Source organism: Notamacropus eugenii, chromosome 7, assembly GCF_028372415.1.
Source record: "Notamacropus eugenii isolate mMacEug1 chromosome 7, mMacEug1.pri_v2, whole genome shotgun sequence".
Classification (NCBI taxonomy): Eukaryota; Metazoa; Chordata; class Mammalia; order Diprotodontia; family Macropodidae; genus Notamacropus; species Notamacropus eugenii.
The window spans coordinates 3,496,419-3,512,499 of NC_092878.1; the positions used below are offsets into that span (position 1 = coordinate 3,496,419).

Sequence of the window (16,081 nt, forward strand, 5' to 3'; positions counted from 1 at the left end):
TTTATGAAACATGAAAAAGGCTGATACTCATTTCTAAATCATATTTCATTGTTTTTAAGATCATTATAGAAAGTTGGAGAAATTAAGGAAAATGATAAATCAAAAAAGGAAGAAAACAATATTTATGGTATGTATTTTAAATATATAATTTTAACATTTCCTTGACATTTGTATGTTCATAATTTAATGTTTTAGCTAAATTGTTTATAACCTTTCTACAGTAGATAGAGTATATAAATTTTTAGATGTATAAGATACAAGCATTATTTGCAAGTTATTTGATGGACTTTTCCTTGAAATCTATACCAGTAACATGTATGTGGTCTTTTCAGTGTATACTGTTTCAGTTGCTGTGTTAATATCCAACATTAACCCAAGGGATTGTTTAATGTTCATTGTAAACCAAATTACAGGATATACTCCATCCTACACACATACTCATACTAATAACATTAATGAGAATTTTCATGTTCATTCATCAGAACCATTAGCAAGAAGGTTTTTCCATGAATTTTTCTCTGTCTTAAACATGCTCATTATACTAGTCTTATGAACTGAATCTCTTGACACTAGCCATAGTGTATCTTGGCATTTTTTACCTAGTCAATCCCACTCAGACAAAGTTCTCTTTTAAGATAGATATGAATAGTTATACAATACATAGGATTAAAATATACCTTGATTATTTGAAAGATCTTCTAACTCAGAAGAAATATGCTTTTTTTTGCATGGAGGATTAAGCCTAACAAAAAATATTAAGAGAACATTTGCATAAAGACAACACACAGAAAAAATAAATTAGAAAAAAGATGTGTGTGTGAGAGAGAGAAAGAAAGAAAGAAAGAAAGAAAAAGAAAGAAAGGAAGGAAGGAAGGAAGGAAGGAAGGAAGGAAGGAAGGAAGGAAGGAAGGAAGGAAGGAAGGAAGGAAGGAAAAAAGAGAGTGAGAGAGATTTTTTAAAGTCTAAGAGTCCAAACAATATCTTCGAGTTTTGAAAACCTCTTACAGGATACTGTCTCTACTCAAACTGGTTTAATTTAATTTAATTTTATAGTCTAATTAATTGTCTTTGTAAGAGATAGTGTCATGTAATGGAAAGAGTGCTGGACTGGGAGCCAGAGAGATCTAGATCAAAATCTTGATTTTGACACTAGCTATGAGACTATAGGCAAGTCTTTTAGGATTAAGTTTAACTTTCTGAGCTTAAGTTGAGTTTAAATTTCTTCATTTGTGAAAATGAGAGGGTTAGAATCCAGATTTTGAAATTCTCTAGAAGGATGTAGGGGTGAACCCACTAACTCCAAAGCATCCTATTTTTGAATAGCCATATCTATTGTCATTCTTTCATATAGCATGATTTTATCACCCCCAAAATGAATGCAAAGTTTTAGAAATATATCTATTGTACAAAGTGACATACATCCATATACAAGTGTAGCTACAGAAAAATGTGAATATGTCTGCTGTGGATAGGAGAAGAGTTATTAACACAATGAAGCATCAAAAAGATCACAGGTAGAAAAATGGACAATTTTGATTAAATAAAATTTAAAAAATTCAAAATTCAAAAGTTTCTGCATGGATGAAACTAATACAATGAGAAGGGAAACAGTTTGATTGGCAGAAATATTTTCAGAAAAATTTTCAAATAAAGATCTGATATCTAGATGAGACTTTAGGATACCACTGAGACAAGTAAGGATGAAAATCATATTTGTAGATAAAAATAAGTTCAATTTGTTACATCTTCATCTCCCTTGACTACAATGCTTTGGGAATTCTCTACCATGCCATGGGAAGCTCATTGTTGGGAAAACCTCATCATCTTAAAGATTCAGTCACACCTTGTTACTACCTTCTGCCCCTCTGATTGGAGGGCAAAACCATAAACTCCAAAGCCTCCATTAAAGGAGAGGGCTCAATGCAGACATCTATCCCATTTCCCATCCAGCTACACTATTGGGGGATTTCTCTGACTTCTCCATGTTCCAGCATTGAATACTTCCCCTTCTTCCCTGCCCTTTTGACTTTCCTTTTGTGCATTGTCTTCCCCCTTTAAGATATGAGGTCAGGAAATGTCTTTCTTTCTTTCTTTCTTTCTTTCTTTCTTTCTTTCTTTCTTTCTTTCTTTCTTTCTTTCTTTCTTTCTTCCTTTCTTTCTTTCTTTCTTTCTTTTGTATTTGTATCTTCAGCAATTAGCACAGTACCTAGAACACAGAAGGACCTTAAAAATGTTTTTTGATTATTAACTCTTACATTGAACTTAGAGTGCTAGTGGTATGTTGTAGTGGAGAAGCCCAGTAGGCCACTTAAAATGTGAGTCTGAATGGAGCCAAGATGATGAATCAAGGGCGGCCACCCAGATGAACTCTTCCAATATTCCCCTCTAAACAACTTTAAAATAACACCTCAAATCAAATTTTGGATCAGCAAAGCAAAAAAAAAAATAAGAAGCTGAGGTGAGTTGTTTTTCTAGCCTAAGAAAACTTAAGAGGTTGGCAGGAAGAATCTATGATACAGGCGTGTCATCTGGAACCCACCTATACCTTGGTGGTAACAGCAGCCACAACAGCAACAGCTTTAGGAGTTCTAAACTCAGAAGTGTTAAGGGCATTAGACAATCGGTCAGAAACAGATTGCAAGGGACTCTGTGTTGGCACTGGGTATAGCTGGTACTGATTGACAACTCTGCTGTCCATAGAGAATTCTAGGTCACAGTTGCAGGGCAGAAAGGAACACTGGCGGTTGGTCCAAAGGAAGCAAGAGTCCTGGTCATAGTTTCAAAGCAAAGAGGAGTACTAACACTTGTAACTACAAGAGATCAAGGGCCCTTCCTGGGTAACGACCAGAGTGGAGACTAGGAAAGCATCAGCCTTCCCTCTCCTAGGATCACACCATGTTAGAAGCACCAAAACCATGCAGCCCCCCAGAACCAGCTCTGAAAACAGCAGCACAAAAAATGCCTAAAACTTGAGACAATGTATCCCCATCTCTGGGTGAGCAGTCATACTAATTAATATAGAGTTTAAAGTCAAGAAACAGAATGATCAAACAAAAAAAGAAGGTGACCATAAAAAGTTATTACAGTGGCAGGGAAGACCAAGAAACAAACTCAGGAGACAACAATGTGAAACAGATACCAATAAAACCTGAAAGGAAAATTTGGGAAAAGAAATGAAAGTGATGTAAGAAAAGTATGAAAAGAGAATTAATAGCATGACAAAAGAGGCACAAAATATGAAGAAAATAACAGAACAGGCCAAATGGTAAAAGAGGCACAAAAAATTCACTGAAGAAAAGAGCTCCTTAAAAAGCAAAACTGGTCAAACAGGAAAAGTGGCATAAAAGCTTACTGAAGAAAATAATCCCTTAAAAATTAGAATTAGGCAAGTGGAAACTGGAAGTGGGAGGAAGACAGTTAGAAGGAATCTACATAGAGGGCATGGGTAGGAGTTGATTATGTTGGAATGATCTCCCAAAAATGGAGGGGTAAGAAAGAGAGATACACTGGGAGAAGAGAGAAGGGAGAGGTATTGTGGAGAAACTTTTCCCACATAAAAGAAGTGTGCAAGGAAAAGCTTTTATAGTGAGGAGAAAATGGAGGGGAGGGTATCAGGCAATACTTGAACCTTACTCTAATAGGAATTGGTTCAAAGAAGGAAGAACATATACAAACTCAATTGTATGTAGAAATATAACACCCAATAGGGAAATAAGAAGAGAAGGGGAAAGATGATAAAAGGGAGGGTGGATTAATAGAGGCAGTGGTTAGAAGTAAAATAGACTTTTGAGGAGAGACAGAAGAAGAAATGAAAGAAAATGAGATGGAGGGAAAAACACAGTTAATAATCATAACTGTGAATATGGATGGGATGAGTTCACCCATAAAATAGAAGCAGATAGCAGAATGCATTACAAATCAGAATCCAACAGTATCTTGTTTACAAGAGACACACTTGAGACAGACACACACAGAATTAAAATAAAAGGGCTGGAGCAAAATCCAATATACTTCAGCTAAATTTTTTTTAAGAAAGGCAAGGGTAGCAGTCATGATCTCAAACAAAGCAAAAGCAAAAAGAAAGACCTCATTAAAAAAAATATCAGGGAAATTACATTATACTAAGACAGTGAAGTAACACATTTTTACAGCAAGTTTATCTGATAAAGACCTTATTTCTCAAATATATGCCCACTGTAGAAGAGTCAAATTTATAAAAATAAAAACCATTCCCCAATTGACGAATGATCAAAAGATATAAACAGATTGTTTTCAGAAAAAGACATCAAAGTTATCTGTAGTCATGTAAAAGTGCTCTTCATCACTTTTGATTAGAAAAAGGCAAATTAAAAAATCTTAGGTACCACATCACTCCTATCAGAAATGAGAAATGAAGGAAAAATAGGAACACTAATTAACTGCTGGTGGACTAGTGAACTAGCCCAACCATTCTTCAGAACAATTTGGAGCTATACCCAAAGGCCTATAACTGTGCATACCTTTTGACTCAGTAAGTCTGTCTCTCAAAGAGATCAAGAAAAGGGAAAGGGATCGATAGGTACAAAAATATTTAAAGCAGCTCTTCATGTGGTGCCAAATTATTGGAAATCAAGGAAATGCTCAGCAATTTTGGCAATGGCTGAACAAGTTGTAACATATGATTTTGATGGAATACTATTGTGCTGTAAGAAATGATGGGGGTGATTTCAGAAAAAAATGACCAAACCTATATAAACTGATGCAAAATGAAGTGAAGAAACTGGAGATAACTGGGCACAGTAACAGCAACGTTGGAATGATAATCAGCTGGGAAAGACTTGGCCATTCTGATTGTAGGGTGATCCAAGAGAATTCCAAAGGATTCATGATGAAATAATGCTATCCGTTTCTAGAGAGAGGTCTGATGAACTCTGAGTGCAAACAGAAGTGTAATTTTCTCACTTTTTTTAGTTTTCTTCCCTTTTTGGAAATATGACTAATGTGGAGTTTTACATGATTTCATATGTATAATTGATATGTTGCTTGCCTTCTCAGTCAGTGGGGTAGGAAATTGGAGGTAAGGAAAAAAATTTGAACTCAAAATTTAAAAGGGAAAAAAGGTTAAAAATAAATAAATTCTTTAAAATTTGTTTTAATTTAATATGAATCTGAAATTCGAGGGAAAGGATGGAACTACCAATATAAATTTGGGGGTGAGTCATACAGATATAATAGTTGAACCCATTGAAGTAGATGATTTTATCAAGAATGATTGTGTAGGGAAAGGAGAGAAGGAGGAAAATGGAAGAATCTTAGGGAGGAAGGAATAAAAGGAGCCAAAAATGAAGCCAGAGGTGAGTAGGAAGAAGGAGGAGGAGAAGAACCTTGATCTGGGGTCACAGAAAACAATATAATGAAGATATTTTCAAAGATGATGGGATGATCAGAAGAGTCCAATGCTACAGAAAGATCAAACAATATACACTGAGATTAGGGAATCAGGAAGATTTTAGTGATTTTTGAGAGAACCATATCAGTAGATGGATGAGGACAGAAGCCAGATATTAGGGGTTTGCAGACAGGTAGTTGGTCAAAGTTGTGGTAGTAAGGAACAATCAGTTTACTCAATGGATTGTCATAAGGATCAAATGAGATAAGTTATGTGAAAGCACCTTTTACATTGTCAATGCTATGTGAGTATAAGCCATTATATTTTTCCATGGTAAATAAAAATTGAGCATATTCTCTTTCTCTTAAAATATAATAACAATAGTAGTCAATATTTATAGAGTGCTTTAAGACTTTCAAAGTGCTTTAAATACCTTGATGCTCACAAGGCTTTAAGGTACTGCTATCCCTACTTTACAGATGGATGAGTGAGGCTGCCAGAAGTTAAATGATTTCCCTAGGGTCACACATTTACAAGTGTCCTAGTCAGGATTGGAACTCAGTTCTCCTGAACTCTGGGCAGGTGGCACAGTGGATAGAGTGCCAGGCCCTGGAGTCAGAAGGACTCCGCTTTCCTGAATTTAAATCTGGCTTCAGACATTTTTATTAGCTGTATGACCCTGAGCAAGTCACTTCACCCTGTTTGCCTCAGTTTCCTTATCTAGAAAATAAGCTAGAGAAGGAAATGGCAAACCTCTCCAGTATCTCTGCCAAGAAAACCCCAAATGGGGTCATGAAGAATTGGACACAACTGAATTACAACAGCTTCTGAACTCCAAGTACAACATTCCTTCTACTGGAACATCGACCTGCCTAGTAAGCATGTGACAGTTGTTTGAATACGTTTGTGAAATTGAATTCAATTAATATTCTCACTGTGATCGCCTTCCTTAGGGTCACTTTCAATTTATATATTCTGGTGTTTTTCTTGAATCGTCATTGTTCATTTGTGTCCTATTCATTCAGGTTGTTTTCCAGGCAAAGATATTAGAGTGGTTTGCCATTTTTTTCTCCATCTCATTGTATAGATGAGGATTTGAGTCAAACAGGGTGACTTGCCCAGAGTCACACTGCTAGTAAGTGTCTTAGGCTAGATTTGAACTCAGGAAAGTGAGTCTTTCTGACTTCAGGCCCAGCTATCTACTGAGCCAGCTAGCTGACTCCTTTTCTTTTTCTTTTTCTTTTTAAAATGCAAAAATTTTAAATAAGATTTTATTTTATTTTATTTTTTAAATTTATTTATTTAACTTTTAACATTCATTTTCATAAAATTTTGGGTTCCAAATTCTCTCCCCACCTGTCCCCTACCCCTACCCCAAAACACTGAGCATTCTAATTGCCCCTATCACCAATCTGCCCTCTCTTCTATCATCCCTCCCTTTCCTTGTCCCCATCTTCTCTTTTGTCCTGTAGGGCCAGATAACTTTCTATACCCCATTACCTGTATTTCTTATTTCCTAGTAGCAAGAACAATACTCGACAGTTGTTCCTAAAACTTTGAGTTCCAACTTCTCTTCATTCCTCCCTCCCCACCCATTCCCTTTGGGAAGGCAAGAAATTCAATATAGGCCATATCTGTGTAGTTTTGCAAATGACTTCCATAATAGTTGTGTTGTGTAAGACTAACTATATTTCCCTCCATCCTATCCTGCCCCCCATTGCTTCTATTCTCTCTTTGGATCCTGTCCCTCCCCAAGAGTGTTGACTTCTAATTGCTCCCTCCTCCCCATGCCCTCCCTTCCATCGTCCCCCCCACCCTGCTTATCCCCTTCTCCCCCACTTTCCTGTATTGTAAGATAGGTTTTCATACCAAAATGAGTGTGCATTTTATTCCTTCCTTTAGTGGAATGTGATGAGAGTAAACTTCATGTTTTTCTCTCACTTCTCCTCTTTTTCCCTCCACTAAAAAGTCTTTTGCTTGCCTCTTTTATGAGATAATTTGCCCCATTCCATTTCTCCCTTTCTCCTCCCAATATATTTCTCTCTCACTACTTAATTTCATTTTTTTAAAGACGTGACCCCATCCTAGTCAATTCACTCTGTGCTCTCTGTCTCTGTGTGTGTTCACATGTGTGCATGTGTGTGTGTATGTATGTAATCCCACCAACTACCCAGATACTGAAAAGTCTCAAGAGTTACAAATATTATTTTTCCATGTGAGAATGTAAACAGTTCAACTTTAGTAAGCCCCTTATGACTTCTCTTTCCTGTTTACCTTTTCATTATTCTCTTGATGCTTATGTTTGAAAGTCAGATTTTCTATTCATCTCTGGCCTTTTCATCAAGAATGCTTGAAAGTCCTCTATTTCATTGAAAGACCATTTTTTTCCCTTGAAGTATTATACTCAGTTTTGATGGGTAGGTGATTCTTGGTTTTAGTCCTAGTTCCTTTGACTTCTGGAATATCATATTCCATGCCCTTTGATCCCTTAATGTAGAAGCTGCTAGATCTTGTGTTATCCTGATTGTATTTCTACAATACTTGAATTGCTTCTTTCTAGCTGCTTGCAATATTTTCTCCTTGACCAGGGAACTCTGGAATTTGGCCAGAATGTTCCTAGGAGTTTCTCTTTTTGGATCTCTTTCAGGTGGTGATTGGTGGATTCCTTGAATACTTATTTTGCCCTCTGGTTGTGGAATATCAGGGCAGTTTTCCTTGATAATTTCATGAACAATGATGTCTAGGTTCTTTTTTTGATCATGGCTTTCAGGTGGTCCCATAATTTTTAAATTGTCTCTCCTGGATCTGTTTTCCAGGTCAGATTTTTTCCAATGAGATATTTCACATTATCTTCCATTTTTTCATTCTTTTGGTTTTGTTTTGTGATTTCTTGGTTTCTCGTAAAGTCATTAGCCTCCATCTGTTCCATTCTAATTTTGAAAGAACTGTTTTCTTCAGTGAGCTTTTCAACCTCCTTTTCCATTTGGCTAATTCTGCTTTTGAAAGCATTCTTCTCTGTTAAGGTACAAGCAAGTTTCCACTGAGAAGAGGTGGAAAACAAGATAACTCGTGTCTCACTCCCTCAATCCCCAGCTGTTCTCTGGGGGGGTCTCATGAGAGCTTGGATGGTTTCAAGAAGTTCTCACCTTTACCTGACCCAAGACCGTTTTCGTGAAAACTGAGCTTGTGCCTTAACGCTTCTCCTCATTGGCTTTTTGAAGCTCTTTTGCCAATTGAGTTAGCCTAATTTTCAAGGTGTTATTTTCTTCAGCATTTTTTTGGGTCTCCTTTAGCAAGGTGTTGACCTGCTTTTCATGCTTTTCTTGTATCTCTCTCATTTCTCTTCCCAGTTTTTCTTGGGTATTCACAGTAAGTTCTGCTACAATATAGTGGGCTCTGGAGAGGGGCTACTAGACATGCTGTTAGGAAATCCTGAGTTCAAATTCTGCCTCAGACACTTACCATCTATATAACCCTGTACACGTCATTAACACGAGGCCCACAAGATACCTCTATGCTTCCAGTCTGGGAGAGATAGAAAGATCCAGGCCCCAAAACAAAAAACCTCCCAACCTTAGATTTTATAGATTATTGAGAAACCAGGGTCCAGCAGGAGGAATTGAAGTGACTTACCCAAGGTCACATCGTAAACTCAAGGGAGACACAGAAATAAACGAGATTTCCTAAATCCCAGTTTCCTGCTATAACATCATTCTTTTTCAGGGAAAACAACCCCAGTTTCTTTAATCATTTTATCTAAGAAATGGTTTCCAGAACCATTATATCATATGACGGTGAAAACCAAGCATGATATGCCATGTGTTCTGAGAGTTGATACATTTTTGTTAATATAACCTAAGACTTTGTTAGCTTCTTTGATAAATGCCAAAATATTCCACTTTTTGCTTACAGTCTGCTTAAGTCTATGTTATTTTCACATTAACTACTATCTAGCTAAATCTCTCCTATACTTGGATGCCTAAGGGGAGTGTGTGTGTGTGTGTGTGTGTGTGTGTGTGTCTGTCTGTCTGACTGTGTCTGTGTGTCTAAATGTTCAGGTATCTGTATGTCTGTGTGAAGTTTAAATTCAGGAGTTTTTCATTTTTATTGAATATAATTCTGTTATCCAGACTATTAACTATCCCTTCCAGCCAACCTACCAGTTTTCATAATCATGCCTTTTCCATTTCATTTAAATTGTTAAAAATATTGAACAACTCACAGCCAAAGACAGAGTAACCCTGTGGCATACCCCTAAAACATTCCCCCCTCCCCACTTCTACCCCTTTACTTTTACTTGGTTTAAATCAGTTTATTAATCAGTATTCATTTGGAGTGATCATTAAACCAACTACGAATCACCAAAGCGTCCCATCATTCTGCTCACATTTCTCCATTTTATCCCAGAGTTTCTTGTAGGAGACTTTGTCAAATACCTATTAAAATTCTAATTGCTACATCTTCTGATTGAATAGTAACCCTTTTAAAAAGATGATGGTGGTCTTTTGGAATGAATTATAGTTTTGGGAAGTAGATTGAGTATTAGTGGGTTGGCTACTACTTCCCTAAATATTCACAAACCGACTATTTAATATTCTATTCCACAATAATTCTATGTTGCCTCTAACAAAACGTATGATTCATTATGAGCATAACTGGCCCAGAATAGTTAACTTAGGTGAAACTACCTACTCTCAAATGGCAGCCAGTATGACAGAAAGTATGAGATCATCTGAACATGTTGGAAATAAAGACCAATGATCAAGATTTAAAATCAAAACACATTTAACTGGTATTTGAACCATATGTATAATGTAAGCTCTCTAAAAAAAAATTAGAAAATGAAAAGAGAGAAGGAAGGAGGTGGATAGAGGGTAGACTGAATTTGGGGAAATTCTAATGGGTCCTGCTTGAAAAAAGTCAACATTGAAAAGAGTAGTTAATTTGGCAAGTTTGTTGTTGGAATGATTATAACAAGTGTAGCAGTTATAGCCTATAAGCACATATACATGTATAAAATAGATTATCTCTAGAATAGTAAAATAACTTACATGTAAATAGTCTAGTTTCATAAAAAACCCTTAGTCAGTTAGTTGGAGCCAATATTTGTGAACATTAAAACTAACCCATATAGCCATTTATGTTGATAATCCAAAAAGGAAAGATAAAACTTAAGGGCAAATGGGAGTTTTTATATGAAGTTCTTTTTTTCAAACTTTTTTTCAGTATCCGTATGCTACAACTGGAGAGAAGACTGTAGAGGTATTTAAAAATTCTTTTCTGCAGAACACATTTTAGATTAAACCCATATACTGTGTTAAAGAATATTTGAAATAATATGAATTTATATATTGAATCCTAGTTGTTTTAACTTAAATTTTAACATGAGATATTTCTTCCACTTAACTTGAGTTTTTATTTTTAGTCCTTGATATAGAGTGTTTTAAATTGGTCTCTAGTACTTTTATAGTTAAATATTGTCTTTAATTTAAAAATATATCATATACTTTGGTAGCATTTTAAGTAACTGAGTTAGTGTCCATAAAAACATTTTCATCTATGGTAATGTTATAAGTTACTGGAATTTTCAGTTCTGGAAATAGTCATTTTTATTAATAATGATGAAAATACTCCATATTCTTGAATTATTTTAAAAACTTAAAAGAGAAAGGACATTTTTAGCTCCACCAGATGTGTCTGTATCCAGTAGTCTATCATCATTGCTTTCTTATCCTGAATTGTGCTGGGTATCTGCTTTATTGGCTTATAACCCTGATTCTCCACCTTCAGCGTGATAGGATTGGCTATAAGACTGAAATAGGAGCATCCTTCTTTTAGCTGTACTGGATGGAAAAAGATGGAATACATTTATAAGTTTCCTAGAAATTTATTCTACTGTGTATGTCAACATGTCCCTAAGGGAGTTTAATTTTTTTTCTTTCTTGAATCAGAAATGGTGATGTAATTAACAGGGTTTTTTTTTTTCCATCTCCTTTGGGTAAAAAGAGACAGAAAGAAGAAGATACTACAGGGGGTAGCAATAATGTTCAAAGGGAGCACTGGGGCCCTTATAGCTTTTCAGACTAGTTCACGGCAGGAAAATTAACTGGGCTTCATTGTTCAGTAAACTGTACCAAGTCAGACTTTTAGACTTTATTCTCTTTTCTCTTGGTTTCTTAAAAAAATAGACTCTAGAAAAAATTCTAGCTAGGTGATAGAAATTGCCATGACAGCTAAGACCTGGGAGAGAAGGTGGAGCTGGTACCAGCAGGCACCCAGGAAAGAATGAGATGAAGACAATTGTGGACATTACAATATTCTTTCCTGGGCCATTTCCTACCAGACTCTGGGTTATATCTTGAACATTTGGGTACATTTCTCGAACTTAGTACCCAAATATCTTATTCTCTTGGTATTTGAATATACCAAGTGCTTCAGTCTTCAGCAAAGCAGAACCTCATGAGGTGTGTGGAGGGTTTAAGTTAATGTCTCATTGCTGGGCGCATAGTAAACGCTTGCTAGATGTTTATGAATTAACTGGTTGATAGAAATTTTTAAAAGATTATGTTAAAGCCTTAAAGTCATACATTTTAATAATATCTTATGAAAATATGCCATAAAAATAAGAAAAGTCAAATAATTATCGTTCTATGATTTTTCCCACTTCTTTTCAGAATTGTAACTTCTTAGGTTTCAGAGTAAACATGAAGTCAAAACTACCCAGACATTTGACAGCTTCTGAAATTTTTCTTTATGTTTTAAAAGCCCAGAAGCTTGATGTAAGTAATCATTATTTTGCTTTGACAAAGAGTGGTCTGGGATAACATTATCTAATGATATGAGGTTTTTTTTTAACATTTTAAAGCATACTAAATGTAAAATTAAACATGAATTAGTTATTTAAAATCAGTGCTGCATAAGGCATAAGGCCTGGTACTTACTGCCTGCTGAAAAAGGAAGCAGAACTAATGGCCTAGAGTTGTGTGATGTGACAGTGTAAGTTATTTAAAATAATGTCAGAAATATTCTGCAGTTTCTTGTAAGAGAATTTTTTTTTAAATTGGGTGTAGGGCTGGTGTTAGAAAAGTATGTAGGACATAATTCTATGGTAGGCTTCTGTTTTTTTCAGAGCATAAAAATGTATTGTGTGTTTGAATGTTACATGTTGGTATGAGGAAAGACTTTTCCTTAAATGGTTATCTGTTCAACTTTTGAATAGTATATTCCAAATTTAGCCTGTTAGACTAAACAGTAAAAACAAAGTGTAGAAAGGTCACATGCATAGAATGAATGAAAGATTTTCACAACTAACATTCAAAATCTACATGTATAAGTTTGCATCGAAAATTTGGCTTATTGACAAATGTTCTTTGAAGAGGAGCATGAGGAAATAAAATGAGCCACATTTTCCAGAACTTGAGGTATTTCTTTAGAATAGGCAGGTAGGTGGCCCAGGGGTAGAGCACAGGGTCTGCAGTCAGACAGGTCTAAATTCAAATCTGACCTCTGTCACTGCTATTGTGTGACCCTGGGCAAGCCACTTTACCTCTGTCTGCCTCAGATTCCTCATCTGTAAAATGGAGATCATAATAGACCCTACCTCTCAAGGTTGTTTTTAATATAAAATGAGAATATTTGTGAATGGCGTTGCAATCTGTAGAGTGATATGACATTCAAGTTATTGTTATCGTTACTGGAGTCAGTAATATGTTGAAAGAATGACTTAACAAATGATATCTGAGATACCTCAAAGAAGTTAGAGAGTAAGAAGCTCATTTTCGGGGGCCGTCAGGCCAGCATTGATCTGGGGCAGTCATGGAGGCAGGAATTGAACGCAACGAAGTTACCCAGCATCTTGAAGACTGTGCTCAGCTCCCTAGAATGTGGGCGAGGGTGATGGAACCACCCTCAGCTCACCCTCCTGTACCCCACCAGCTTCTCTTTAACTTCTTCAGTTGCTGCTTCAGATGAGAGAATGGGTTCAGACAATAATCCTTTTTACAACCTCTTTATGGTCCAGGAGCCCAGGAGGACAGCACTCTTATTTCCTTTGTACCCCTTAGTATGATTTCCCTGATTACCCTGCCTTGTTTGATGGTAAGATTTGCCCAGAATAGTTCTTTACAACAGCACAGTACCATCATGATGAAGTTCTGCTTGTCTCCTGATAATTTTTTTCCCCTTTATGTCTAATACAAGTTGTGGGTGTAACAGGGTTGTTTTAAATCCACACAACCACATTTGGTATAAGTCTGCTCTGAGAAAAGCAGGATAATGATTCTTCCAGGTCCGCAAAGCACTTTCTTACATTGTCTCATTTGAGTGTCTCAGTGACTCTGTGAGGTGAGCCCTGCAGGTGTATCTGTCTTTTACAGATGAAGATGCTGCCAGAACAGATGCTAGTATGTATCACACGTACATTTGAACCAGGTTTCTCTGACTCCAAGTCCAGCACTCTGTCCACAACCTGTCATGGGAACTTGAGCAGACATCACTTTGGAGCCTGATTGAATCCTGTGTTAAAAATGGATTATTTAGAATTTTTTTAAAGAAAGTCATAATGTGTCATTCAACTTGCCTCCTGGGATTTCTACAGGGAGAAGCAGAAAACGGAAGTAGAAAGCCCTGAACACAAGTGTGCTCCATTCATGCTATGTTTCCCTCAATATCCAGGGCCCCTGGCATACACAGCAAGGAATTACTCCATGCACGTACACGTACACATATGTATATGTATATATATAAATGTACACATATGTGTTTGTAATGACAACAAATTTGTCAAATATTTGGAATTTTTTTGAAAATATTGAAAGTGCATTGTATCATATGCACCATCATGACTTTGTCATAAATTTAAGTTTCATAGTTGGAATCTGGGAAATCAGATTGTAAAGATATCTCTGCTTATGTTGCAGAGTGGTGCCTTCTGTTCTGTAGTCTGGGGTGGGTGGTGGTTGGGGCTGGCTCTAAGGTAATGCTTTGATATTACCAAGTATGTGGAGTTGACAACGAAGCCCTCCAGTGATACCTCTTACCGAACCAAATTGAACCTTTATAATGGTGCTAAGCAACTTGGATACATAACTCTACATATTACACAAGCCAAAGAAACAGCTTCAAATGTAAGTGCTGCCCATAACATGCAGGTAGAAAGCTCTTAGCAACATAGCCAACGAAATAAAGGATGCGTACATGGTACATTATCAGCACATGAGTTCAGATTTATCAGCACTTTCCTCCAGTGGCAGAGAATGATGCTGCCTCAGTAGATTTAAAGATGTGAAGGGCAGGTTTTACGAGAATGGTTACTTTGGGAAATGATATTCACAGGTTTCCACAGGACCAATGACAGGGGATTTGGAGCTGGAGGGGACCTTAGAGGTCCCCTAGTCCAACCCCCTCATTTTATAGATGATGAAATTGAGAACTAGAGAGGTAAAGTGGTTTGATGAAGATAAAACCCTTTTTAATGAAGTGAAAAACTGTCCTAACAGTTCGTCTAACCTGACATCAAGTAGTTCTGATTTATCATCACAAGACGATAAAGTCACAGAGTTATGTTCCAGGCAAAGGGACAAAGAGGAGCCTCTGGGAACTGGAGTTTGCAGTAGTGCTTAGAGATTTTGACAGACCCAATATGGAAGCTGATTCCAGTTATGGTGTTTTAGTAACTGGTAAAGATTGCTTCAATTTTATACTAATACTAAAGTTTAGTGTAATTCCTCAGTGCTTTATTAAGTACTTTCTTAATAAAGGAAGGAAACGGACATTTATTTAGTGCCAACTAAGTACCAGGCATTATGCTCAGCACTTAACAAATATTATCCCATTTGATCCCCACAATAACTCTGAGAGGTAAGTATTCTTATTATCACCATTTTATAGTTGAGAAAACTGAGGTATAGTGACCTCCCCTGGTTCACAAGCTGAGGAGTGTCTCAGTCTTCTCCTGACATAAGCCCCAGTACTTTGTCTAATAGGCTATCTCTGAATTGAAGAATGATACAACTTACTATGATCCTCTCCTTTTCAAAGTGGGTGGGGGAGGACAGAAGAGTTCAGGCTTTAGACTGCGTAAGGGGGAAAATGTATTCCTGTCAGTGAAAAGACCAAGGAACTGTGCAAGCACCTGAAACAATGAAGCAGAAGAGATTAATCCTACAATAAGAACTAAAGGAAGAAACAGGAATCTTAGAACAGAACCTGAGAAACTATACAGAACAGTGGACCCTCTGACAAAAGGATGAAAAGGATGGGGGAATTAGGATAAGAAGTTCAATGATAATACGAAAAAAAATAGCGAAAAATCAAAAGCACACCTGAAAGAGCGTTTCATGTAAACACTGTGAAAAGAACTAATCTGGAAAATGAATGCAAAGAATTTCAAAAACATCAGGGTCCTACAATAGAATGATGATATTGCGTTCATCCTTCGTTGCCATCAGAGAAACGATGACACGACTTACACTTGACTTTGTTTTCAGTGAGGGAGGGCTGTGCGGGTCACCAGCCTCACTTCTGCTCCAGAGCCATCTCGCATGGCTCGCATAGCTGCAGGACCAGGGTGAAAAGGAGCATTAGTGCTTGCAAACACAGGGGAACAGGAGCCCAGGTTACAAGGCAGAAAGGGAGAGCCAGCACTCGTGGCTGTGGGAGAGCTGAAAACCTTGTTATTGTTCCAGGGCCAAGAGCAGGGCTAGCACTTGTGAC

The 16,081-nt window shown here is 36.8% G+C and overlaps 1 protein-coding gene across 1 annotated transcript in view; it reads left to right on the top strand.

Annotated features, from left to right (window-relative positions):
- The window catches only part of FAM227B (family with sequence similarity 227 member B), a 335,873-nt gene that overhangs the window by 30,937 nt on the left and 288,855 nt on the right, over positions 1-16,081 (top strand). The window contains exons 5-7 of the mRNA XM_072623913.1: positions 60-127; positions 10,595-10,630; positions 12,043-12,147. Coding sequence (XP_072480014.1) covers positions 60-127; positions 10,595-10,630; positions 12,043-12,147 — 209 coding nt within the window. The remainder of the gene's footprint in view (positions 1-59; positions 128-10,594; positions 10,631-12,042; positions 12,148-16,081) is intronic.